The sequence below is a fragment of the Eurosta solidaginis genome, chromosome 3, assembly GCF_040869045.1.
Source record: "Eurosta solidaginis isolate ZX-2024a chromosome 3, ASM4086904v1, whole genome shotgun sequence".
NCBI classification, from domain to species: Eukaryota; Metazoa; Arthropoda; class Insecta; order Diptera; family Tephritidae; genus Eurosta; species Eurosta solidaginis.
In genome coordinates this window covers 122,301,410-122,326,218 of record NC_090321.1, presented here as the reverse complement: position 1 = coordinate 122,326,218, position 24,809 = coordinate 122,301,410, and the positions used below count along the sequence as shown (strand labels likewise).

The following is a 24,809-nucleotide window of genomic DNA, read 5'->3' as shown; positions in this document are numbered from 1 at the left end:
ATTTCCCACAATAAAACCTAGGTATTTTACTTCGCGAATACAAAATTTACTTTTCTGTACATTTATAGTGAGGCCAGCCCTTCGAAGTTGATATGCAACTTCAGATAATACAGATATATGTTTTTCAAAACTGTTTGAAATAATAAGGAGGTCATCCAAATAAACAAAAACTTCATCTTTCAGGTTTGCTGGTATCACGTGATCCATTAGACGACAAAGGGCTTGTGGTGCATTACACAGGCCAAAGGGCATCACGCGGTATCTGTATAATGGTCTATTCGGAACAGTAAAGCATGTCAAATCACGAGATTTTTCCGACAAGGGTATTTGCCAGAAAGCTCGTCTCAAATCCAGTGAAGATATGAACTCAGCTTTCGGCAATCGACTTATTATTCCGTCGATATGCGGTAAAGGGTATGCATCTTTTACTGTTACGCTGTTTACTTTTCTAGCATCGAGACACAATCTAACTTTCGTTGGCTTTCGTACTAACACTATGGGACTTGCCCAAGGACTATTTGGTGCTTCTTCAATTACCCCTAGCTTTAGCATCTCATCGATCTCTTTATGTACCAGTTTTTCTATGGCTGGGGATATAGGAAAGTACCTTTGTTTCATTGGTTTAACGTTTGCTTCAATTTCTATTACGTGCTCGGTTAGAGAAGTTTTCCCTAGCCCCTCCTTTTCGTAAGAAGGAAAGGTATTTATAACATTTTTCAACTTTATGGCTTGCTGTTCGGTGAGATGGTGTTTATTGGCATTTTCTTCTGTTTTATCATCTACGTCTATTTGCGCGATAAGGTGTGGTGATATGCTAAATTCTTTCCAAAAATCAACGCCAAGTATTAAATCTTGGGCTATGCTTCGCACAACATAAAATTTAATGCTTTTTGTTTGACCTTTGAACGTTACCGGAAGTAAAATCGTGCCATATACTATTTGATTTCGACCATCTGCCGTACTTATCGTAGCAGCGTGTGTAGACAATTTGTGCTGGTCACAGATTTCTTTAGCTAAGTTATTACCTAAACAAGACACCTGCGTTCCACTGTCTAACAATCCCAGGAGTCTCCTACCATCAATAACTACTTCTGAATATGGCCTAAGATCATTTTCTTTGTTAGTAATTGAATAAACGAGGTTACTAACATTTTTACGATTGGTTTTAACTTTCCGCCAAAAATCACTCATACGCAAAGCAGATCGTTTTGTATCACTCCTATCCTTACTGCCTAAAATTTCATTGCGTTTTTCTTTATAAATTCTAATACGTTCATTATATGGTATTATTTTAAATACTTTTTGGGTAGACTCTTTTCCAGTCACGTTTAGTTTCTCCCTATTTCTATTATCTTCATCCAGATAAATTTTTATTTGTCCTTGCGAAGGTTCGTCATGGAGCCTTCGCTCACATTCGAGTTTTTCGGACAACAAGCTTTACAATTTAGTTTATAAACTCCAACAAGTCCACAGCCGTAGCAAAATATGGTACGTGCTGCGACGCAGTCGAAATACCTGTGGTCTTCTTGCCTACAATTCCAACATATGATTTTGGAATCTGTTTTTCTTACAGCTGCCAATTTGTTAGCATCTGCAGCAGGAGGTATCGCATCACTGCCATCCAAGTCTTCTTCGAATTCTACTTTGCTTACTAGTTTTTTGTTAAAATTTGGTTTAGAAATAGTTGGGGTTTGATTAGATGAATTATTTTTGAAAATTTCCTGCAAAAGCGTTTCTCCTTTTAAGCACAGCATTCGTAGTTGTGCAACAGAGTTAACAGTCACATACAAAAGCTGTTGCCTGACTCTAGGACGCAGTCCTCTTTGTAACATCTCTACCAATTCCAGTTCACTAATTGGGTTCTTTAGGCTTTCAGCTATCTTTAATACCGCGGTTTTGTATTCGTCAAAACTTTCCGTATTACCTTGTCTCCTAGCTCTCATCGCTTCCTTGATATCAGTATCGGTTCTATGTTCCTCGAAATTTAATCTTAGGGCCTCACATAAACCTGGCCAAGTAACACGTTGGACTGATCTGCGATAGCGCCAATACCAGTCCTTCGCTTCCTTCGTAAAGAGAATCTGTGCATGTTCACACAATACGTTAAAATTTCCCGCTAAAGCGTCTACAACTTGAGATTCTATCCTGTAAATAAAGTTTTCTACGGTCAATTTTTTTGGTCCGTCAAATTTGATGTTCCAGCTGGAAATAAGTTGGGATATTTTGCCAGTGTGTGTCACACTAGACATATCACTTAGTCTGAAATGATCGTTCCTAGGAAGTGAGAGGGGCCCATTTAAAAAACTGGGTCTATCCTGCGGCCAATTGACATTATCGGGTTGCTGAGGCGGAATGCTAGCCTCATTGTTGTTTGGGTTATCTATATGAAACCTACTAAGAACGCTAGCTAACGAGCTTTGAATCCTATCTTCAATAAGTTGAGATACCCTACTTTCGAACTCTTCTAATGCTGAAGCTTGCCTAGCAGATACGACAGCGGTAACTATGCTTCGAATGCGGCTTTCATTAAGGTCAGTGTTTTCTGGGGCTGCATTTGCAGTTGCTGCATTTGCAGTCGCTGAGGGATTATCGGTATTGTGTTCAGAAGATGTTTGCTGTTGTGGAGGTTGCATCTCTTTTTGATGTTGTTGTTGTGGTTGTTGTTGATGACCACCAGTTTGTGGTAGAGTTGCCTGGGTTGCATTAGTAGACATTCCGCTTTGAGACGTAGTTTTCGATCGGGTACCCATTACGGAGGTATTCGGGTTTATACATTGCTTAGAGCTGCAAGTCGCTCTGCACTGTGGGCAAGTTTGGTTATTTTTAAGCCAATTTAGTAGACACGCACGGTGAAATAAGTGACTACAAGCGGTTTGCAAAGTTTCGTAGTTTTTCCTAATATATTCCTGACAGAGTATACAAAACTGACCGGAATTTCTAGGCAAGTTTTCGTTGCTGTACCGTACAGACATATTGACGATTTCTATCTTCACTAGCTTTACAAAAAAAATTATTTATATTATTTTATTTGTTTTTATGATTTTTGTTTTAGTTTACACTCCACAAAAGATATAACAAGATATGTATTTCTCTTCTGTCCAAAGGTTTCGTAAAGTTGTAAGAAGGCATAATATTGTAAAGGTAAGGATAGCGTGTGAAAGAAAAATTAAATGAAAAAAAATTTGACTTGTGGTCATATTCCGTATTATTCTCAGATATGACTCCAACAAATCTGACACATCGAACTTTGGTTCGAAGTTTAAAAGTAATGAATCTTTCACCTGAATTGTATCGGTCAGTAAAACACACAATAAGTTTGTATTTTAACTGCATTCCAATATACAATAAGGCAAATCGTAATTCCCTGAAGGTATAGGTTAGGTTAGGTTGGGTGGTAGCTTCCCTGATAGAGGAAGCTCACTTGGACAACATGACGGTCCGTTGTGATACCACATATAATAAACTAAACTAAAGGTGACGTAGATATAACTACTTAGAGAATCGTTGGGTAGCAACGATAAAGTTCCGAATGATCCCGATCTCAACCTTGGATAGCTCCTCGGGAGATCCAAGTGAGTCACGACCGAAATACTTTCGCCTAGTTATGGCAAAAGCTGGGCAGTCAAGCATAAAGTGATTTGGTGATTCCACCTCATCATCCTCCATACAGCTGCAGCAGGATGGAGTTTCCAATATATTGAGACGTACCGCATGGATACCCATGGGACAGTGCCCCGTCAAAACCCCAATGACCATTGATAGGTGAGCCTTAGTGAACCCAATTATTTCAGCAGACCTCCTGCCATCCACTTTCGGCCAGAAAGATCTTGATATCCTACAAGACGTAGTGTCCGCCCAACGTTTGCTGAGCTGACTCGACGCCCAGCTATGGAACAGCAATCCACAGGTGGCTAGCGGAATCCCGAAATCCCTACAGCCATCTTCATCCGGTTCAGTTGTACCGATTCGGGCTAAGAGATCCGCTTGACAGTTACCCGGAATATCACTATGGCTCGGGACCCAGATAATCTTAATTGTAAAATAATTCGATGCAATCGCAAGTGAGGTCAGGCACTCCCAGACCACCCTCGATCGCACTGTAGTTGAGCTCAAGGCCTTTATAGCCGCTTGGCTATCAGAGTAGATGTTAAATTCCCTAACCGTAGTAGCGCTGGATAGCATTTCATCCACCGCATCCTTAATCGCATCAACTTCCGCTTGGAATACACTGCAGTGATCAGCCAACTTAAACTTGCGGCTTACATTTAGCTCTTGACAAAAGACCCCCCCGCCAACCTTTCCGTCCAACTTCGACCCATCCGTGAACAAGTTAACCGGTCCCATGCCCCAGATAATTCCTCTTCTCCACTCCTCCCTCGGGGGAATGACTGGGGTGAAGGTTGTATAGGAGCGGCCACCGGCATGCAATAGTCCGTCCTGTCCGGGATAAAGTCGAAACTAGTAAGAAGGCTAGAGTGTCCGAAATCAGAAAGCATATAACCCATATCACGAAGCCTGACCAACGACCGGGCCGCGGCTGCCTTTCCCGCAATATCTACTGGATGTATATTCAGCATGACATTCAGTGCCAAGGTAGGTGTTGTTCTCATAGCGCCACTGATACCGATAAGCGCCGTCCGTTGCACTGACACTAGCATTTTGGAGGTGCTCGCCGTGTCCAGTGCTTTCCACCAGACCAGCACCCCATATAGCAGAATCGGTTTGACCACCATCTCATAAAGCCAGTGTACTACTCCTGGTGAGAGCCCCCATCTCTTTCCGATAGCCCCCCTGCAGCAGTACAAGGCAACCGCGGCCTTCCTGGCCCTATCTTCCACATGGGGCCTCCAGGACAGCTTCTTGTCCAGAACAATTCCCAAATATTTAATCCTGTCAGTAAGTACCAACGGTACCCCTCGAATCGAAGGAGTTCTGAAGTCGGGTATCTTATATCTCCTTGTAAAAAGAACCAATTCTGTTTTTCCCGGGTTGACCGCCAATCCACATGATTCAGCCCACCTAGCCACAGTATCCAGGTACCCCTGCAGAACATCGCGCAGGGTGCCCAGAAATTTGCCCCTGACTATGATAGCGAGGTCATCTGCATAGGCAACCACCCGACAACCATTGGCTTCCAGCTCCACAAGAAGCTCGTTGACTACCACAACCCAGAGCAGAGGAGATAGGACACCCCCCTGTGGCGTGCCCCTGCACACCTTCCTCCTTATTATGGCTCCTCCCCACTCCGCTGCGACAATCCTGCCGCATAGAAGTTTGCTAATAAATTCAACCAGAGCCGCTTCGACTCCTAAACCCACCAGAGCTCTTTCGATTGCCCCCGGTAAGACATTGTTAAAAGCCCCCTCGATGTCTAGAAAGGCACCCAGAGCATACTCTTTATGTTCTAGAGACCCCTCTATTTGCTTTACAATCGAATGGAGAGCCGTTTCCGTCGATCTGCCTTTGCAGTACGCATGCTGTGAAGCCGGCAGTAACCCCCCAGGTATCCTTTCTCGTAGGTAAAGGTCAATCAGCCGCTCAAACGTCTTAAGAAGAAACGACGAGAGACTGATTGGCCTGAAATCCTTAGGTGACACATGAGAGCTCCTGCCGGCCTTCGGAATGAAGATGACCCTAACCGTGTGCCACGACTTAGGGATATAGTTAAGCCTGAGGCAGTTAGTGTAGATGATGGCCAACCAGCGGCAGGAAATCCCTAAAGACCTTTGAAGTTGCGCAGGAATGATGCCATCCGGACCGGGTGACTTACAGGGCTTGAACGAATTTATAGCCCAGGATATTTGACTTTCCCGTAGTGGGATGGCAGGCATTTCTGCATGGCCAGCAACCGCCGACCACGCAAGCGAAGATCCCTGCGCAACTGGGACATCGGGAAAATGATTGTCCAGTAAAAGTCTCAGGGACTCCTCGCTACTCATCGACCAGTCCCCACCATCATCTCTCAGATACCCCCGAGGGTCGGGATTCCTAGAGAGTATTTTTCTAAGCCTCGCGGATTCATTGCAGCCCTCTACGTTTTCGCAGAAGCTTCGCCATGAATCTCGCTTGGCTAACCTTATTTCATGTTTATAAATCCCCAGACTCACCTTATAGAGCTCCCAGTCCGAGGGTAGTTTACTCCTCCTGGCTCTGTTAAAGAGCCGCCTACTGGACGCTCTTAGGTCGTCAAGGGAATCAGACCACCAGGGCGGCTTGCCCTTCCCCCTATAAGTTCTCAGTGGGCAGGACTGTTGAAAGGCGCTATTGCTTGCCAAGGTGAAGTTTTCCACCAGATCTATTCCAGATTCGGACAGGTCCGAACCAACGATAGGCGCCTCTGGCAATAGCTCTCCCAACTTCCTACAATACAAGTCCCAGTTGGTACTTTTAGGGTTCCTAAAAGATATTTTACCGGGCCGTTCTTCATTCACCGAGAACTGAATATATCGGTGATCAGAGAAAGAGTGCTCGTTGAGAACCCTCCATCCAGATATCAGATCTTCCAGTTCTCTGCTAACCAGGGTGAGGTCCAGGACCTCTTCCTTTACCGCAGTAATAAAAGTCGGGTCATTCCCCCTATTACATATACAAAGTCCCTCATCTACAATAAAAGTAAATAAAGACTCACCTCTGGTGTTCGTATCCGAGCTCCCCCATATGCTATGGTGTGCATTAGCATCGGCACCTATGATTACGCCAACACCTCTCCGCCTTGCTTCAGCGGTGTTTTCGCCCAGTATCACAGGCGGTGGTCCCGTTACGTCCCCATGGGCTGAGACCACCCACAATTCGTTACTGCCTCGCTCGAGGCAGACCGTGGTTACGTCAGCATTGCTGAAATTAGAGAGAATAAAAGCTTTAAATTCCTTTTTAATAAGCACACAGGATCTAGGCCTACCTGCCTCCCCATGCACCAAGGTGTTGAATTTTCCCGTCCTTAATCCTTTCCGCCGTTACTACTCAGCCACGGCTCCTGGACAAGGACTATATCCACTCTGCCTTTCTCAAGACAGAGCAACAAGTTTGCGGAAGCCGCCTTAGAATGCTGAAGATTGATTTGACGGATTTCCATCAACACCACCCTTCTTCTGCACCCCATCCTTGGCGGCTTCGCCCTCGGAGACTAGGATATCCCCCCCCCCCCCCCCCCCCAACAGACGGCTTACACTGATGACGGATCCCGCCATCGATGATTCGCCCTCGGAGGCTAGGAGCTCCTCCTCGGCCCTATCAGCCAGACGACTAGCACTGATGACAGATCCCGCTATTGACGGGACGTCAACAGTGCTTTCGCTGTCCAAATTAGCGGAGTCAGCATCCACAACCATGGGTACTGGCTCCCCTGCGGACGCCTCCACCTCCCGAACAGTCTCTGTGGGAGAGGAACCATCTCCCCTGGAATCGGCGTGGTAGATTTTGAGAACCACGCGCTCGAGGCCATAGGAGATAACCCCCCTCGTGTCAGAGAGAGGACCGGTGGACTCTGAGTTTAGCAGAATCAGCACTTGCCGACTTGGCCCAACAGCCTCCTCTACTCTGAGGACCCTCCAGTTATGCGTCGGAAGGTTCGGGTTGCAGTAACGCATTAATTCAAGTATTTTCTCCGGCTGAGATGGCCCGGCAGGCAACTACACCCGAGCCCTCGGTCGAAGGGGGAGATCCCTCCGTTCCACGGCCTCGAGTCTGGCTCCCCTCCAGACCTCCCGAACCAAAGAAATTATTTTCTTAAAGATACAGGCCGACCGCTCGTCAGCACAAGTAATCAGTCTAAAACCATGATACCACCCCGAGTATTCGAAGCATGGCCGCGTACCTGGGCTCTCCATAACAGCGGTCATATAGGCCGCTGATATGGCGCTGGCGACCCACGGCCACTCCTCTCGGGAGATGGCACCATCCTCTCTACTCCTATCCAGGACCCCGAGGGTGATGGAGCCCGCTCGTTTAGCGATTTCGCTAAACGAAATTGCGTCCCCACCTCCTCGGGCCCTTTTTGTCGTTGAGGCATTCCGCTCATCCGACCTTTGCCGCTTCATAGCCCCCAAACCCTGCTGCTCACCCGCATCGTTCGACACCGGTGTGTGGTCGTCGCAAGCTACGACGCTCCTGGCCCACTCCAGCGTCCGGGAATGCTTTTCAGACATCTGAGCTGCATCCCTTCCGCCGTAGCGCTCCAAGATCTTCTCAGCTAGGCGCCGATCACCCAGAGCTTTCCTACGCGGCGTCGATCGCCTACCTTTCCCGGCAGGCTTCGACCCCAGGGCTCCCGTTTGGAAAGCTCCTCGCGACAGGGCTTCCTTACTAGTACTGGGCTGGTCCGTCGCATTCGCCGGACCTCTGCCTTTCCCTGTCACAGCCCCATATGGGCCTGCATTTGGTGTCGGTTTCGACACCCCTCCACTACCCGAACTACCCGTACCTACGGGGTTTGAAACCAAACCCCTGCGCTGATCCGTCTGATCAGCCCTTTTGACCCGCCGGGAGCTTTCCCGGCTGGCGGCGACCTGCTTCGGAGCACTCTCCGCACCTGTCGCGTCCCTCGCACCATGACGACCTTCGCCGTCACTCCTACCCTCCTTTTTGTTCGTCTTCGTGTCCATTCTAAGAAGTCCCCCCTCAAGGCCGCTATCCGGAGCCGATTGTGTAGTCGCCCTTCAACGGTCCCGTGGTTATCTATGCTGCGCAGGGAGGCCACGCGAGGGTTGACGCATTACCTTATGGGTAATGCGTTCAGAGCCAAACCGGACGCAAAGCGGGAAAATCTTCAACCGCACCTACACCACCAACTTAACGGCGACGGAGCCGGAACGTACCTTGAGGCCCGCCACGGTTTTAACGGGACGTGGGCAGGTGCAGCATTAGCCTACCAGCCATTTCGATAGGGTTTCAACCCCGACCTACTAAGGTGGCAGAATACTACACCTACCAGCCCAAAGTCATCAATTCCTATCCATAGTCAAAATCAAGTCCCTAACAATCCAATTCGTCACCGTTGAGTACCGATCTTGACCCTTAACAGGGTCCTCCCTCCCCTGAGCTCGGCACAATGACTCAGGGGTGCGGGTTTTATCGAGTTGTCCTCTCTAGATCCGCCATTATCAGTAGAAGCAGGGGCACCTCGTGCAGGACGTGACAACCAATCACGTGTGACAATTCGTCACTATGGCCGGTCTAAGACTGATACCAGTCCCTGATCCAGAGCCTGGAACCACGTATGATATCCAAGCCAAGTATCTGTCACACAGCACCGGGGCATGTGACCCCGTCCAGCTGCCGAAAATGTGCCCTTTGCCACCACACGCTGTTACATAGGGCTCGACGCCAGAGCAACAACGCGGGACGCTATGAACACAACCCTCAACGCCGAGACAGGGCAACCCCGCGAGCACGCGAACAAACCCGCCAGAGAGCAGCACAAACCCGATCGGCTCGTAAAAAGAGGAGAAGCTAAGGCAATTAGTTACCGAGGCGCGGGCGGCCTTGGACAGGGTTGACGCCGCCCTTAACCCATCAACTCGTCGGGGGGGGGGGGGGGGGGGGGGGGAGCATGTTGAAGACATGATCCAGTTTTCGGGCTAAGTCTGTGTGTATCGGAATTAGGAGGATTTGAAATATATGTTTCGGGAATTCCTCAAATCCGTGAAATTCTCCGGACAAAGAAAGTCTAACAACAAGGTTTTAGATTGTACTGGGCGAATATGTGGTTGAGCCTTCGGAAACTGGGCTTTTAAAATCAAGATTTCCGGAATCGGAGCTTTCGGAATTAAAATTTTTGGAATTGGGATCTGAATTTTCGGAATCTGAGTCTTGCTCTGAAATTTTGGTAACTTTCTTGTTTCTAAGAAACATATGTGGTAGGAGGCAAAGAAGAAATATTTAAACTGATTAAAGTCGAATTTATAGAGTTTGCTTACGAAAATTGAACAAAAATTGGAATTGAATTGAATGTTGATGTGAAATTGAAAGAATTATCCTGCAATTTAATGAAAGACAAAATATTTAATAATCAATTGAATGTATATTGAAAATAGAAAATTTTTATAAATGTATTTGTGTTGTGCTTTTCTCATTTTTTTTTTGTATTTTTTTGTAATGTTTTAATAATAATAATAAATTTTGTTTGAAAATAGTAATAGTAATTACATAGGTGATGTTTATTTATTGGAAAAGTTAATTATAATATAGTAAAGTGATGGGATAGTATGAAAATTCAAAACTACAATCTTTTTAAAGAACAAATTGAAAGAAAATTTTAATAATCTACTTTTGTTTTCTGCACACTGTGCGCCATACCCGTACTGCAAATTTTTCTGCTGCTGCTGTTGTCCGCTGCCAGTATGTAGTCATTTTATATTGTTTTGCTGATTGCCTTCTCTGCTGGCGTTCTGCTGCTGATATTTGCTGCTAGTTTTCAGTGTTATGTATATAGCTGTACTCGTAGCTGTAAATATTGATAGCGTGGTTTGTCTATGACCCTTATACTCGGCGGCCCTGCTGTTGTTGTTACTAAGGCTGGTGGTGTTGCAGCAGGCCTATGTTCGGCGGCCCTGCTGTTGTTCGTTGCAACTGGTGGTGGTGGTACGTCTGGTGGTTGTTGCGCTCGTGGTTGGCGCTGTCGAAGTGGTTGTGGTTGCACTTGCTATGGTGGTTGGCGCGTTGTAATGGTTGGCGCAGTTGGCGGTGGTTGCGCTCATGGTTGGTGCGTCGAAGTGGTGGTGGTTGCGTCTGGTAGTATTAGCGCGTGGTGTTGGCGCTGTTAATAGTGGCCGTGCGCAGTTTTGGCGCACAATGTTGGCGCTGCTGGTGGTGGTTAAATATTGGTGGTGGTGGTGGTGGTGGTGTTATTGATAGTGGCTGAGCGAGGTGGTTGGCGCTGTCGATGGTGGCTGCGTGTGCTGTTGATGTAGGGTCAATCCAGTGGGCCTATATGCAGCGACCTTTTCACTGTTGTGCCGGCAGTGGTTATATTAGATTGCACTTTCAACCTTCAATGCTTTTGCACTGGTAAGGGGTATACTTTTAAAACCGCTCAAACAGGTAGTGAAAATTTCAATTATTTGCAAAATAAAATATATCATACGAAGGCCAGGAGTCGCAATGTATAGCAAACGCAAATAATTATTGAGTACTATGAATATTTAAGCAGGCAATGCGATAGGTATGTACACAGTCCAACTTGATCTGTGATTTGTCGTTTCCAAGTGTCGACTTGTTGCTGTTAGAGTAGGTGGGAATTTTCCCTTTGTGTACCATCGAAATTCCGCGCCAAATGAATTATCTAACTAAATGTCAAGTTTATATCGGTCGATAACAGATATTCCGGAATTGGTCCTGCTCTATAGCTACTCATGGGCCCAATGCGCTGGCAGAATTTCTCGGCTACACCAGCTGTCGCTATAGTATCCAGGTTACTTCTGCGAATCTGTGTTTCTTCTCAATCCACTTTCACATTTTTTTGTAAAACTAATAAATATTACTTTGGCACTTCTTCAAACTCTAAACGCAATTTCGCTTTAAACGACTGACCACTCCGTTTTCAACACAAGCACATTTCTATTTAATATGAATTTATCTTGAACTATGTGCCAACGTTTTTGGACTCCCATCGACCACGACGCGTGCAATTACTTTCTTTCGAAGACGCTTTGTTTAGCCAGTGTTAAGCGAAAAATAAGAAAATTATGCGACGTACTGACTTTGCGCCTTTTCTTTTTCTTATTTAATGGCGGCGCTACTACGCCCAGCGCTTTAGTGCTCTACTGCGTGCAAAGCAATACCAAGACCACTCGAAATATGAAATTTTCGCTTTTATATTTTCCGAAATTTTGTTCACATGCACTGTGGTTATGAAAAAAACGTTTAGTTCCACTTATAATATAATGTTCCGTTTACAATAAAATGTTTGCCTTAAGACGTTCGGCCACCCGATCACCACGCTTGCCATATACTTTATTTTCCCGGGAGCAATAATCTTGTTGCGGCGGGCCACACTCAACGCACTTTTTCTCTTTTTTCTATATTTAAATTCAATACGGCATTCGCGACATCAATGTCCAGTTAGATTTTTTTCCGCTTTTTGCAGAGGAAAAGGTACAACCTTTCGCGACCACCACGCTTGCAAAACTCTTCTGTTTTTCTGCCCAAAATGGCCAACCACGCTATGGCACTCTAGGAAAAATTCCATTCGATTATTGCGACTGCGCAGTGGAACGGCGCCGTTAAATCGCATGATTTAACTGTGGTTGCCATGGTGGAACCATACAAGGTGGTAGTCGCGGTGACATTCCTGCAGCCATCATTAAAAGTTCCATATACTTTGTTTTTGTGAACCGATGGACTAATGTCAAAATCGTACTGCGCTGAAAGTTAATGTGTCAAATCGTATAAAAACTACAAGTCAGCTGTCACCTTGTATAGTTACGCCATGGTGGTTGACGTTATTGGGAATTTTCCCACACCATTGAATTCTTTCGCGATGCCACCTGCGCGAAATTAACAAAAATTTGTTTTAACCACCCCAGGCATTCCAGGGCCTTGCCCCTGATGCCAATTTTAAACATAAAGTCCAACAACTTCAATCTATCAACAGTTTCGAAAACCCGTTTCAAATCTTTAGTACCTGGTCAATATGTCGCTGGAATGTCTGTGCAGCGTTTCTCAGACCGAATGCCATAAAAACAAATTCAAATAGCCCAAATGGTGTGGCTATAGGGGAGTATCGCATGATTCTGTGGGTATTTGGTGATAGGTCGATTGCCGAAAAATCGTTTTTTATGTAAAATGCTCGTAACGTCATGTAGATATGGAATTGGGTACCAATCAGGCACCGTGATAGCATTTAGTACTCGATAGTCCCCACACGGCATCCATGTCCCGTCTTGCCTTCGAACGAGGTGTGGGGGGCTCGCCCAGTTGCTCTTGGATGGCCGACAAATACCCTTTTGCAGCAGGTATTCGAACTCCTTTTTCGTTTCACGCAGCTTGTCTGGCGCTAACCTTGGCCTTGCAAACACAGGTGCACCTATCGTTGTGATGTGGTGTGTCACATCTAAATTTACAGGTTTCTTGTTTACGTTGATCGTGGCAATGTCTTCATACTCATGCAGTAATTTTGCGTATTTTCCGTGGACGTCATAAACAAAGATCTGTGATATATTCGCATGCGTGAAAGTGCCTTTCGTTTCTAAAAGCGTATGCCTATCTAGGAGCATACCTCCTTTACTATCTACAAGAAGATCGCAGTATTTTAAAAAGTCGGAATCTATTATGGCAGAACTGACATTGGCTAGAATGAACGTCCATAAAAAATCACGCCTTAAGCCAAGAGATAGCCGCAGTCGCTTTTCGCCATATGTTTTTATGGGTGATCCGTTTGCGCCATAGAGATTCGTCGAGCTTACATTTTTGAATGTCTTGGCATTTCGTGCAGGCAACACCGACACATCTGCGCCGGTGTCATTCAAAAATTTGGTTTTTGTGTTGGCGTCATGGGCAAGTATGCGAGCAATTCGTTGACTATTTCCAGATCTGCCCGCCTGATCCGAAATTCGTATTAGTTTTTTGGCTTTGATTGTCCATACGTGCAGGATGTCCGACATTTACGGGCATTTTCTCCATCTACCTTATGATACCAGCAGTATTCTTCCTTTGCCCGTTTAGGTGTGTCCGCACGGCTACGACGTCGTGACGAGATTGAACGTGACCGATTACGATGATTGCCTTTTGCATTAACTTTTCGAACTTCATTTCGAGGCGCTCGACACGTTTACCTATTTGGGAATTCGAAGGATCTCCGGTACTACGCGCACCAACGACTATCATTTGTTGGAAATCGCCTACTTCCAAAATTTTATCGGCCAGCTTTGCAAGTTCTGGCAGTTCAGCATCTGATGCTTGCAAAATGGCTCGTGCCTGCGCCGGCAGCAGCTGTAGCCAAAGCGATTTCAGAAATTCGCTACCAACGTTGCCCTTCGCAAGGCTGCTTAATTCGTTATAAAGTTGCGTTGGTCGCGTATCTCCTAAGTCTATTTCCGAAAGCAGCTTTTGCGTTTTCTTTGCTCGCTCTCGCAATAGCGTTCTATAATACGTGTTTTGAGGTTATGATATTTGTCATTCTCAGGTGGACTTAAAATGGCGTCGGAAATTTGCGCTAGAACGTTTGACTCTATAGCGGCAACTACAGTGTTAAATTTAGAAATGTCGGTGGACACTCCAGATACGCTGAATTGCGCTTCGACCTGCGCAAACCAAATTTCTGGGTGCTCCGGCCAGAATGGTGGAACCTTCACCGAAACTTTATTAATAATCGTTCTTTCATTTGGTGGTGGTGCGGCAGCTGCGTCTGCCTGCCCGTTGACCATTTCGTTTGCTTTTTCTCAAAATATTTGCAACGTCGGGGTCACCATTTGTTGGGAATGCTGGTTTATCCAAATGAAAATATATGTACGTTTGTGTTCTAATCTATATTTAATTACCAATAAATGAAATATTACAAAGTTCGCTTTATGCAATCGGATCTAAGATCAAAAGAAAAAAGGGAAGATGGAAATCTCATTGTCAGCGAGGTTAGGTTACGTTGAACTGGCCGGTCCATGAGGACCTCACATAGACTGATTGAGTCCGTAGTGTTACCAGACGTTTGTTTTAACGACCAAAATGAAAACCCCTATCAAAACCCAGGACCTATGTTATAAAATAACTCCGCCCTCTTGGCAAATACTAGAAGCTTCCTAGGACTTAAGCCACTTGCTCTTTCTAGATCTGACAGCTGTATCACTCCTAATAGCTGGAGTCTTAGCCTGGCAAGGGCAGGGCACGAGCACAGAACGTGCTATTTAAAGGAATTTAAGGAATGTGACGCCAGAAGGCAGTGTTCAGTCAGAATACCCATCATGAGTCTACAGTCCTCTCTTTTTAATGACAGAAGCAACTTTGTTAGTCTAAGGTTGTAAGATCTACACATAATCTTCGACACTTCACAGCCCCGCGCTTGAACCCACGCCTTTCCCGCTTGGTGGATCATGTGCACCTCTCGCCTTCGCTTAATCTCGCTTAGTCTAATTGAGAATTGAGGCGTCTACGGAGCAAGCTTCAAGGGAAGCGCCCTTTTTAGCTAGTTCGTCCGCTTTTTCATTCCCATCTATTCCCATATGCCCTGGGACCCAATATAGATGTATGCTTCTCCCTGTCCCGATTCTCTCCAGAGACTGCTTACACTCTAACACGCATTTAGATGCTGTGCTATGGGAGATTATTGCCTTAATTGCTGCTTGACTGTCAATACGGCTTAAGCTATTCTCTTCCACGGTTTCTACTGCTTTGGTTACGGCTATTCACCCTTATCGCGAGTTTTATTTTCACCCGAAAATATTCACAGTTTTTGTTCACCCTATCGCAGAGGGTGGCGAAACAATTATTCATGTTCGAAAAAGATTTCGCCTTATCGGCAACTCTTTGTTCGGGCGAAATGAACAGCCAGGAAAACCCAAATTTATTCACTTATATTTTACAGGCGAACGCAGGCGAACGAAAGAAAATCAAAATGTGAGTAATTTTTTTTTGCATATTGATATTCTTATAATTTTATGTATTTTTATTATTAGGACTAAATCAATAAATAATGCGCAATCAGAAATGCTACTTGAAAAAATGATGCAAAATCCCGAAATTGCAAGAGGGTTTTCAAAAGAAAATCGGGAAAAAGTCGTGGACTTCTGGAAGCAGCTAAGTTTGTGTTTAAATAGCCTTGGTCCACCCATTAAGAGTGAAGCTGAGTGGAAAAAAGTAAAAATCCTTTTTTGTTAAGTATGTAAACTCAATTTTTTATGACAACGTATCTCTTTCTAGGTATGGAATGACCAAAAAAGATATGTACGAAAGAAGGCATCAAAAAATGCTATTTACGCGAGGGGGACAGGAGGCGGGCCCAACAAAAGACAAAAGCTTTAGACTGCAGAAGAGGCAATATACAAACTTCTGGATTTAAAAGATTCAGTTGAAGGTATTCAAGACTCACATAGCTACGGAGTTCCTTCAAAAAAGGCCAAAATTAGTTCGCCAGTCGAAATAGTATCGAACATTGTACTATGCGACGGTCCTGGTTGTAGTAGCTATGACGTCCCTGGTTGTAGTACGGATTTGCCTACAAGCATGGCGGACAACGAACCTGTTGATCTTGTTGCTGCTGAACGGGAATGTCCACCAAGCGATAGCAACACTCAGCCGGTTCTGCAAAGTAGACCTAAGTCCAACAAAAAATTGACAGAGTTAATTCGCAAGAAAATAGAGACTCAACAAGACCTATGTGGTTAATTGGGCGAAATGTTAGCAGAAATTAAACCAAATAACGATAGATTGTGCCGTACACTGGATCGTATGTGCGATCTAAAAGAAAAAAAATTAGTTGAATTGAAAAAGCATAACCTGAAAATGGAAAAGTTGCGAAAACGTGAAATTGAGGAGCAAATTGAATTTAATCGACGGACGTTAGAGTTAAAAGAATTGAAAATTGAAATTCTAAGACGAGTTTTAAATTTTTTCAAATTTATTTTAAGCGAATTTTCAATGAATGAAATAGTTATTTATTTAGTTAAATATTTTCATTTTTATATATATGTATATAGTTTAGTGCAATGCGGTATTTGTGTTCCTTTTTTTGTACCATGAAATGAAGTATTGATGTTTGATTTTGCTAGAAATAAGTTTGATAACAAAGGTACCTTAATACTTTAAAATAAAAATAATGAATGAATTTAAATTAATGTTTTTTATTTAAAGAGTGTTTGTGATTTCTGTACGAATACGCTGGCCTGCCACCATATAGGTACTGTTTTCTTCGCCAATATGTTGATTTTCTAATGTAGGAGTCTCGTTCAAATATCCGTTATCAGATGGCGTTGGCAAATAGGCTTCCCTTTTGTAATGAATGCAAATGTTATGTAGAGCTGCGCAAACGTTAATTATTTTTATTGCTTTTGCAGGAGAATAATACAACTCTCTTGCACCTCCATCGATTTTTAAGAACACCATTTGTTCCTTCGATTATATTTCGACAACGCGTGTGAACTTCATTAAATTTTGCCTCAGGTGATCCATTTTCTGGAGTTCTGTATGGAGTAAGTAGCCAATGCTCTAGAGGGTACCAAGCGTCACTTGAAAACTTGTTGATTTCCTTTGCATTCGTTTCATTGGTTTTAAGCTATTAACTAGTAGACGTACATTGCTGTGACTTTGCAAATAATTCTGTTCCATTTCTGATCTTAAGTCGCTTATGTTCCATTTAAAGGCATCGTGGCAAGCACCAGGGTGTGTAGCATCGATAGCACGAATTCTTAGATTGCTGTCACATACCTGGAAAAATATTTATGTATATAATTTATATTTTATTTTAGCTTTAGTTATATGCACAGCACTCACCAGCATAACATTTAAACTGCATTTGCCTTTTCTATTGTAAAATTGGTGGACGTTCTTGGAAGGGGTTGCTATGTTAACGTGTGTTCCATCAACACATTCTACAACTCCTGGTATTCCGAACTTTCCATAAAAATCGTGTGCAGTTTGACATTGTTCTTCTAAAGTCGGCCAAGTTATCCATTGTGGACAAAGCAACGGTTGCAAAGTGTTCAGCACCTCTGAAAGTACCTCACTGAAACAAGATTGGCTAAGACCCACCTCATGATCCTTTCCAACGCCTTTTTGATGTCCTCTCTGCGAAAAAACGAACACATGCGCTCAACTTTACAATTGGTGGTACTCCAAATTTTTGCTTCAATGGTGGCAAGGAGTTTGTAAGAATATCTAGCAAATATTTGAATGCCGGCTTATTTAGCCTGTAATATTGTAGAAAACTAGTTGAAGAGAAGTTAATTTGTTATTCAAAAGTACTGAAAATAGTAATTTTTAACTTACAGTGAGTCACTTAGCTCCAAAGGGTTAGAACTGTCCCTTAATTGCCTCCGAATCGCTTTCACATTTATATTCTCCTCGCGCTCAATCAACACCAACCTAAGTGCAATACTAAACATTTTTTTCAAAAATTTTTTATCTCTATTTTTGCTGTATTTTAAGGAAATATATGCTTGTTTACAAAATTTACGCAATTGCAAATAAATTATTTGTTCACTGCTAATTCACAACAGAGCACCAGCTGTTTCGAAGTGAACTTTTGTTCGCCCGAAATTGCCGATAGGCGGAAAAAGTTCGCCCGAACAAAAAAGTGAAGGCGAACAATTTTCCGCGTGAACTTCGCGATAAGGGTGAATATTTCCGCTTGGAAAACGCTACAGTAATCCGGCAGCCTGTAGGATCTGCTTATTTCCAGATCAGCACAGTATACCGCAGACCCCACTCCTTCCACTACTTTGGAACCATCTGTGTACACATGTGTCGCCTTGTCCGCCATTTGCGCACCCTTGCGCCAACCGCCCACCTCTATTGTGGCCTTAAGATCTCCCTCGAAGCGCAGATAGGGCATCGGGTAGTCTGTTCGTCTTGTGATTGATGACGCTATACTACTATGGCCATATGGTCGGTGCTCAAGCTGCCCCGAGGCACCGAGCCTGGTTGCGGTTGTTAATGCTATGTTCTTTGCTACCAGGTCTACAGGTGGAATGTGCAGAATGGCATACAGTGCAGCCGTCGGTGTTGTTTTCAGGGCTCCCGTAATGCTAAGCATCGATAGTCTGCATACCCCCTCTAATTTTTTGAGGTATGTTGTTTTTTGTGTCGTTTTCCACCGAACAAGAACTCCATAGTAAAAACCCAATGAGAGAGAGAGGGCGATAAGCCCCACGTACACCCCAGCATTCTTTTACATGCATAGAGTGCCGTTGAGGCCTTCTTGACCCTCTCCTCCACGTTGAGCTTCCATGACAGCTTACTGTCTGGGATGATTCCTAGATATTTTGTGCAAGGTTTCTCCTGTAAGATCACCCCTCCTAACGAAGGCCTGGTCCAATTTGGGACATTGTACCTCTTTGTAAACAAGACCATATCCGTCTTCTCCGCATTGACTTTCAACCCGACATTAGATGCCCAGGTATGAATATCCCGAAGCGCTCGATCCATAAAAGAACTAATCGTTGGAAGGCACTTACCACTTATGACAATTGCAACGTCATCTGCGTAAGCCGTAAGTTTTACGGGTCCCTCATCGAATCGCCTGAGCAGTTGGTTGATGACCAGCGTCCACAGCAGAGGTGATAGCACCGCTCCCTGCGGCGGGCCCCTTTCCACTGATTTCGTGGCCTCGTCCAATCCCCATTGTGATGTAATCTTTCTGCAATTTAACATGCAGCCGATCCATCTGATTAAGGCAGCATGTACTTTAATGTAATTAAGACCATCCATAATCGCCCATTTTGAAACATTATTTAAAGCCCCGGCAATATCCAAGAAGATTCCTAGAGCATACTCCTTATATTGCAGGGATTTTTCTATGCTTATTACCACCCTATGCAATGCGGTGTCTACCGACTTGCCTTTGGTGTACGCATGCTGTGTTGTGGAGAGCAGCTTTTCATCCACGTTGGACTTTATGTACACATCTATCAGCCTCTCAAAGGTTTTGAGCAGAAATGATGCTAAGCTAATGGGTCTATAGTCTTTGGGATACACGTGACCGATCTTCCCCGCCTTTGGTAGGAAAGCTACACTAGCAGTTCTCCAAGAGTGCGGTACATGATTCAGCCTTATGCACCCATCGAATATTATTTTAAGCCATTCCACGACCGCCATACTTGAAACTTGTAGCATGGCCGGGAATATACCGTCTGGGCCCGGCGATTTAAACTTAGAAAACGTTTTCACTGCCCATTCTATCTTGGTATCGGTCACCAAGCCCGGCACTACTAGTTGCGTGATCGAAGTGTGAGTAATGTCTGCTGGCTCTTCTAAACCGTCTCCAGATGGGAATTGTGTGTCGAGAAGCACCTCAAGGGATTCCGCACTATTACGTGAGCATTCGCCGTTCTCTTTCTTTATTAGTCCCTGGACTATGTTTCCCCTTGCTAGGACTTTTTTCAACCGTGCTGTTTCGCTGGAGCACTATGTCCGTACAGAAACTTTTCCATGAGTTTCTCTTCGCCCTGGTAATTTCACGCTTGTAGATCCTCAGTAGATCCCTGTACTCGTCCCGACACGCTTCGCTTTCCGCGGTCTTTGCGTGCTTAAACATTTCTTTTAACTGTCTTCTTAGAAGACTCAGCTCATTGCTCCACCATGGCGGCTTTGCTTTTCCTCTGAATCTTCTTAGAGGGCAAGCTTTGTTATACGCAGTCATAAGCGTCCTTGTTAGGAATTAATTCGACTCCTCCAGTTCCTCCACATTGGCAACCTCCTTGGGTTGTCCTAGTTTTGTTTCTACATGTTTCTGGAATTTAGTCCAGTTCGTCGACCTAGGATTTCTAAAAGTTCCTCCCTTCTCTACCCTCTTTAGGGGGATGCTGAAGCTGATATACGCATGGTCGGATAAGGATGGTCTATCATGAACCATCCATTCATACCTTTATATATCACGCTCGGAGCTCAATGTAATATCCAGAACATTGCTGGATGTTGGACCAATGTATGTAGGGACATTTTCTCTGTTGGCTATCTGCAAATTGGTTTGCAGGATGTAACAAAATAGAGATTCGCCTCTCTCGTTCGTATCTGCTCATCCCACGCATTGTGGTGCGCATTTGCATCTGCGCCTATGACCAACCGCCCTTTGCGCTCTTCCTCCCGTACTAGCCTTTTGCACTCCATCGGTGGATCCTCCGCAGTCAGCGATCTTACATAAGTATCAGATTCTTGCGTTATTGATAACGTTGCAATCCACCAGTGTTGCGGTTTGAACGAATGAAAGAAGATTTGTCCTTGGCTATCTGATAGTCCCCACAAGCTCCTGTTGAATACCCAGAAACCTGGGCATCCCAACAGACATCTGATTGATGAGCCAACACAGCACAGGGGCTTAAGGAGCCACATCTGTAAGCATTATGAGGAAATACGGCACCTGAGAACTAAGCCGTATGAAGCCAAAAAACAAGCAGGTCCTCAATGGACTCCACAAACAGGCGTCGGACCTTTATGCTAGGAATTGCCCGCTGAATCCAGTACTCAAAGAACAATACCCAAAACTTGCAGAAGAGGCACGCCCATTGATACAACAACAACAACAGGAACGCACATTCCCCAGGGAAACGCGAGTCACTGTAGCTCAACTTCGATCTGGAACTGTAACAGGTTAAACTGTTACCTATCCAGAATCCACCCCGATATAGAAAATGTATGCCCTGCTTTCAATGTGTCCCCACATGACACCAACCATCTCTACAATTGTAATGTGGAACCAACGCCTCTAACACCTCTCTCATTATGGTCCACCTCTGTTGAAACAGCAAGTTTCCTTGGACTCCCGTTAGAGGATGTTGATGACAATTTGTGATCGGTCGCACCTATTGGATGTGGCGAAGCACTGCTACAACAACAAAAACAACAGATCCGGCAGCTGCAAACAGCCGTTTGATGCAGGCAAGCATAAGCAGACCCTCAGCCAAATCCACACAGAATCGATAAGCGCCTTTGTCAGGAAGCGCCCGGTGAACCCCGTTATTAATATGCAATATCCCACCCTTGCAGAAGAAGAAAGCACATTACCCAGGGAGACACGAGTCACCCTGACCCAACTTCGTTCTGGATACTGTAACAGGATAAACTCTTACTTGTCCAGAATCAACCCCGACATACGTAATGTTTGTCCAGCATGCGATGTGTCCCCTCATGGCACCAACCATCTTTTCAGTTGTAATGTGGAACCTACGCCTCTAACACATATTTCGTTATGGTCCGCCCTTGTTGAAACAGCCAGTTTCCTTGGACAATTTGTGAGTGGTCGTGCCCATTGAATGGGGTGAAGCACTGTTCATACAACAACAACGACAGGGGATTTGCTCCCCACGTTTTAGGACAAATAATTCATTTTGGACAAATAATTAATTTCCATGAACCATTTAATTAACTATTTGAATCATTTATTAACCCAATTTTAATTAATGTTGAAACTTTGAACATACTGTGGTTGTATTCGAGCCTTCATTTTTCCCAACCATTGCCAACGATGTTGTATTGTTTGATTTTTGACCACCATTAATTGCTAAATAAAACACAGTTCTCAATATAGTTAAATTCTGTTTCATTTCATTTCAATCAATTGTTTTTTTTTTTTTTTTTTTTTTGCAGATATCAGATACATCCAATGAAAACAAAATAATGCTAAGCATGAATCGTCGTGGAATCAATAACGTACCTACAATGACGCAATCACCGATGGACGAGGGCAGTTGGAAAAATTTAAGCGTAGCCGAAAGCTCATCACTTTTGAATAATTCAAGCAATACTGCTAACTTAAATTCTGATGGAACGAGTCAAAGCACATTTCCCCAGAGCAACATTGCATTTAATTCAAATAATAGTCAATATCCACAAGGAGGGCAGTCCTCTCCTGCTGGTAACCAGTCCATCATTTTTCAGAACACAAACCCTCCTGGCTCAAATACCCCTCAGTACACGTCTTCCCCTGCCCCATCTGGCTCTTCAACACCAGGGCCTGTTGTGCAACAAAACATTGGCGGATCTTATAATCAACCTTCGGGATCGGCTCCATTTAATGGCCCATTTGGATCACCATCCTCAAACCTTAACCAATTCAACAGGCCATCAAGTTCAGGTACACCATTTAATGCCACCCCAGGAAACCATTTCTCATCTCAAGCAGTTTTTGGTGTAGGCGGCCAATTTGGCACGCTCCCAACGGCTTCTCCATTCAGTCATACAGGGAACCATCCAATGATGGGAACTGCACAACAAATCGATCGAATGGAGCAGGGATTTAGACGACATAATTCCTATTTTAGTCATACTGAGCATCGTGTTTTCGAATTGAATAAACGACTTCAGCAACGAACTGATGAAAGTGATAACTGCTGGTGGGACTCTTTCACTACTGAATTTTTTGAGGATGATGCGCGACTTACAATATTGTTTTGTTTAGAAGATGGTCCAAAGAGGTATACGATTGGCCGGACGCTAATTCCCCGCTTTTTTCGCAGTATATACGAAGGTGGCGTATCGGATTTGTACTTCCAGCTTAAACATGCTAAAGAGTCTTTTCACAATACAACCATTACTCTGGACTGTGATCAATGCACAGTAATAACGCAACACGGAAAACCTTTTTTTACTAAGGTTTGTGCTGATGCGAGACTTATACTTGAGTTTGTTTATGATGATTACATGCGTATAAGATCTTGGCATATGACAATTAAAGGACATAGGGAACTTATTCCTAGATCCGTAATAGGCACGTCTTTGCCCCCAGACCCAATGCTTTTGGATCAAATAACAAAAAATATTACTAGAGCGGGAATAACAAATTCAACTTTGAATTACCTGCGCTTGTGTGTTATCCTAGAACCGATGCAAGAATTAATGTCGAGGCATAAAGCCTATGCTCTTAGTCCTAGAGACTGTTTAAAAACCACTTTATTTCAAAAGTGGCAACGAATGGTTGCTCCTCCTGGAAAAAAGGATCCACAAAGACCGGCTAGTAAAAGACGGAAGCGCAAAGGATCAAATTCAGGCGGAGGGGCAAGTGCGGGCACGCCCCCGGTAACCAATCAAAAGCGTTCTCCATCGGGCCCGAATTTTTCATTGTCTTCACAGGATGTCATGGTTGTCGGTGAACCAACCTTAATGGGAGGAGAATTTGGGGAGGAGGATGAAAGACTAATAACACGATTGGAGAATACTCAGTACGACGGGACCAATGCTGTGGAACATGAAAATCACTCAGGTTTTGGCCATGCAGATTCCCCAATATCGAGCTCTAATCCGTGGAATATCGACAGAACTGGAAATATTCCCTCTAGTCCTGGGAATGCAGCTGTACAGCAAAATAATACAAACATCTCTGAGATTGATAAAAAAAGCCCAATAGTTTCACAGTAAACATTACTTCACATGCTGGTATAGATAGTACATACATACAGATATTCGCCCATTTGGCAGAAACATGAATGTCGAAAAATCAAAATGTTTAGAAATGAAGTTTTAAAGTTAACTGTGTTGGAAAATTCCTTATTTTATTCACAGTACCCCTATTTGTTTATGTTTAATTTATTTAGTCTATGATCAGAAATAATCTTACAGACTAGAAACAAAAGTAATTAAAAACTAAATAAACAACTTATAACTACACAAAAATGTGAAAATATGAATAGGATAAGCAAACAAATAAAAAAATACAAATAGATATAGCAAGTTAAAATTAGAGATATACTTCCAGAGTTGAATTGAAAATATTTCTCGACAAAGAGAAATCAATAAAAAAACCTCCTCGAGAGTCTGTTAAATTCAGTAAGCGCGCGAAAAATTGGGCCAAAACTACAATGATTAGCCCTGCAAGCACGCAAATAAAATGGTAAAAATGTGCGAAGACTCCTATTAGGTACATTAAATGACACCTTCGCTAAGAGAGCCGACCAATCCAGAGAGCCAGCTGTTCGGCCGGGGTGCTTCAGCTCCTGGAGGTAGGTGGACGCACCGGGGTCGATCTCAATAAGCGGGTGTATGTGCAAATAAATAAGAGAATTTCTCGACGAGAGAATTTCTCATTATAATAGATAGGTTTTATTGTGTAGAGTTAAGAAATATTAAATTTATAATATTACCTGAATGTATTGTTGGAACACGGTAGAGATCGCTGGCGGCAGATGTGAACAGGTTAACTGCAAAAATTCAAGAGATGCCGGTTGTATCGAAAGCGA

At 44.0% G+C, this 24,809-nt stretch overlaps 1 protein-coding gene across 2 annotated transcripts in view; it reads left to right on the top strand.

Moving 5' to 3' along the window:
- Positions 1–24,310, top strand: part of Chi (LIM domain-binding protein 2 Chi) — a 70,570-nt gene extending 46,260 nt beyond the window's left edge. Inside the window, exons 2-3 of one of the 2 annotated variants that reach the window (XM_067773014.1) lie at positions 184–414; positions 22,225–24,310. In XM_067773014.1, coding sequence (XP_067629115.1) covers positions 22,255–23,991 — 1,737 coding nt within the window. In that variant the 5' untranslated portion in view covers positions 184–414; positions 22,225–22,254 and the 3' untranslated portion in view covers positions 23,992–24,310. The remainder of the gene's footprint in view (positions 1–183; positions 415–22,224) is intronic. The other variant, XM_067773013.1, reaches the window with a different exon arrangement.
- The last annotated feature ends 499 nt before the right edge of the window (positions 24,311–24,809 follow it).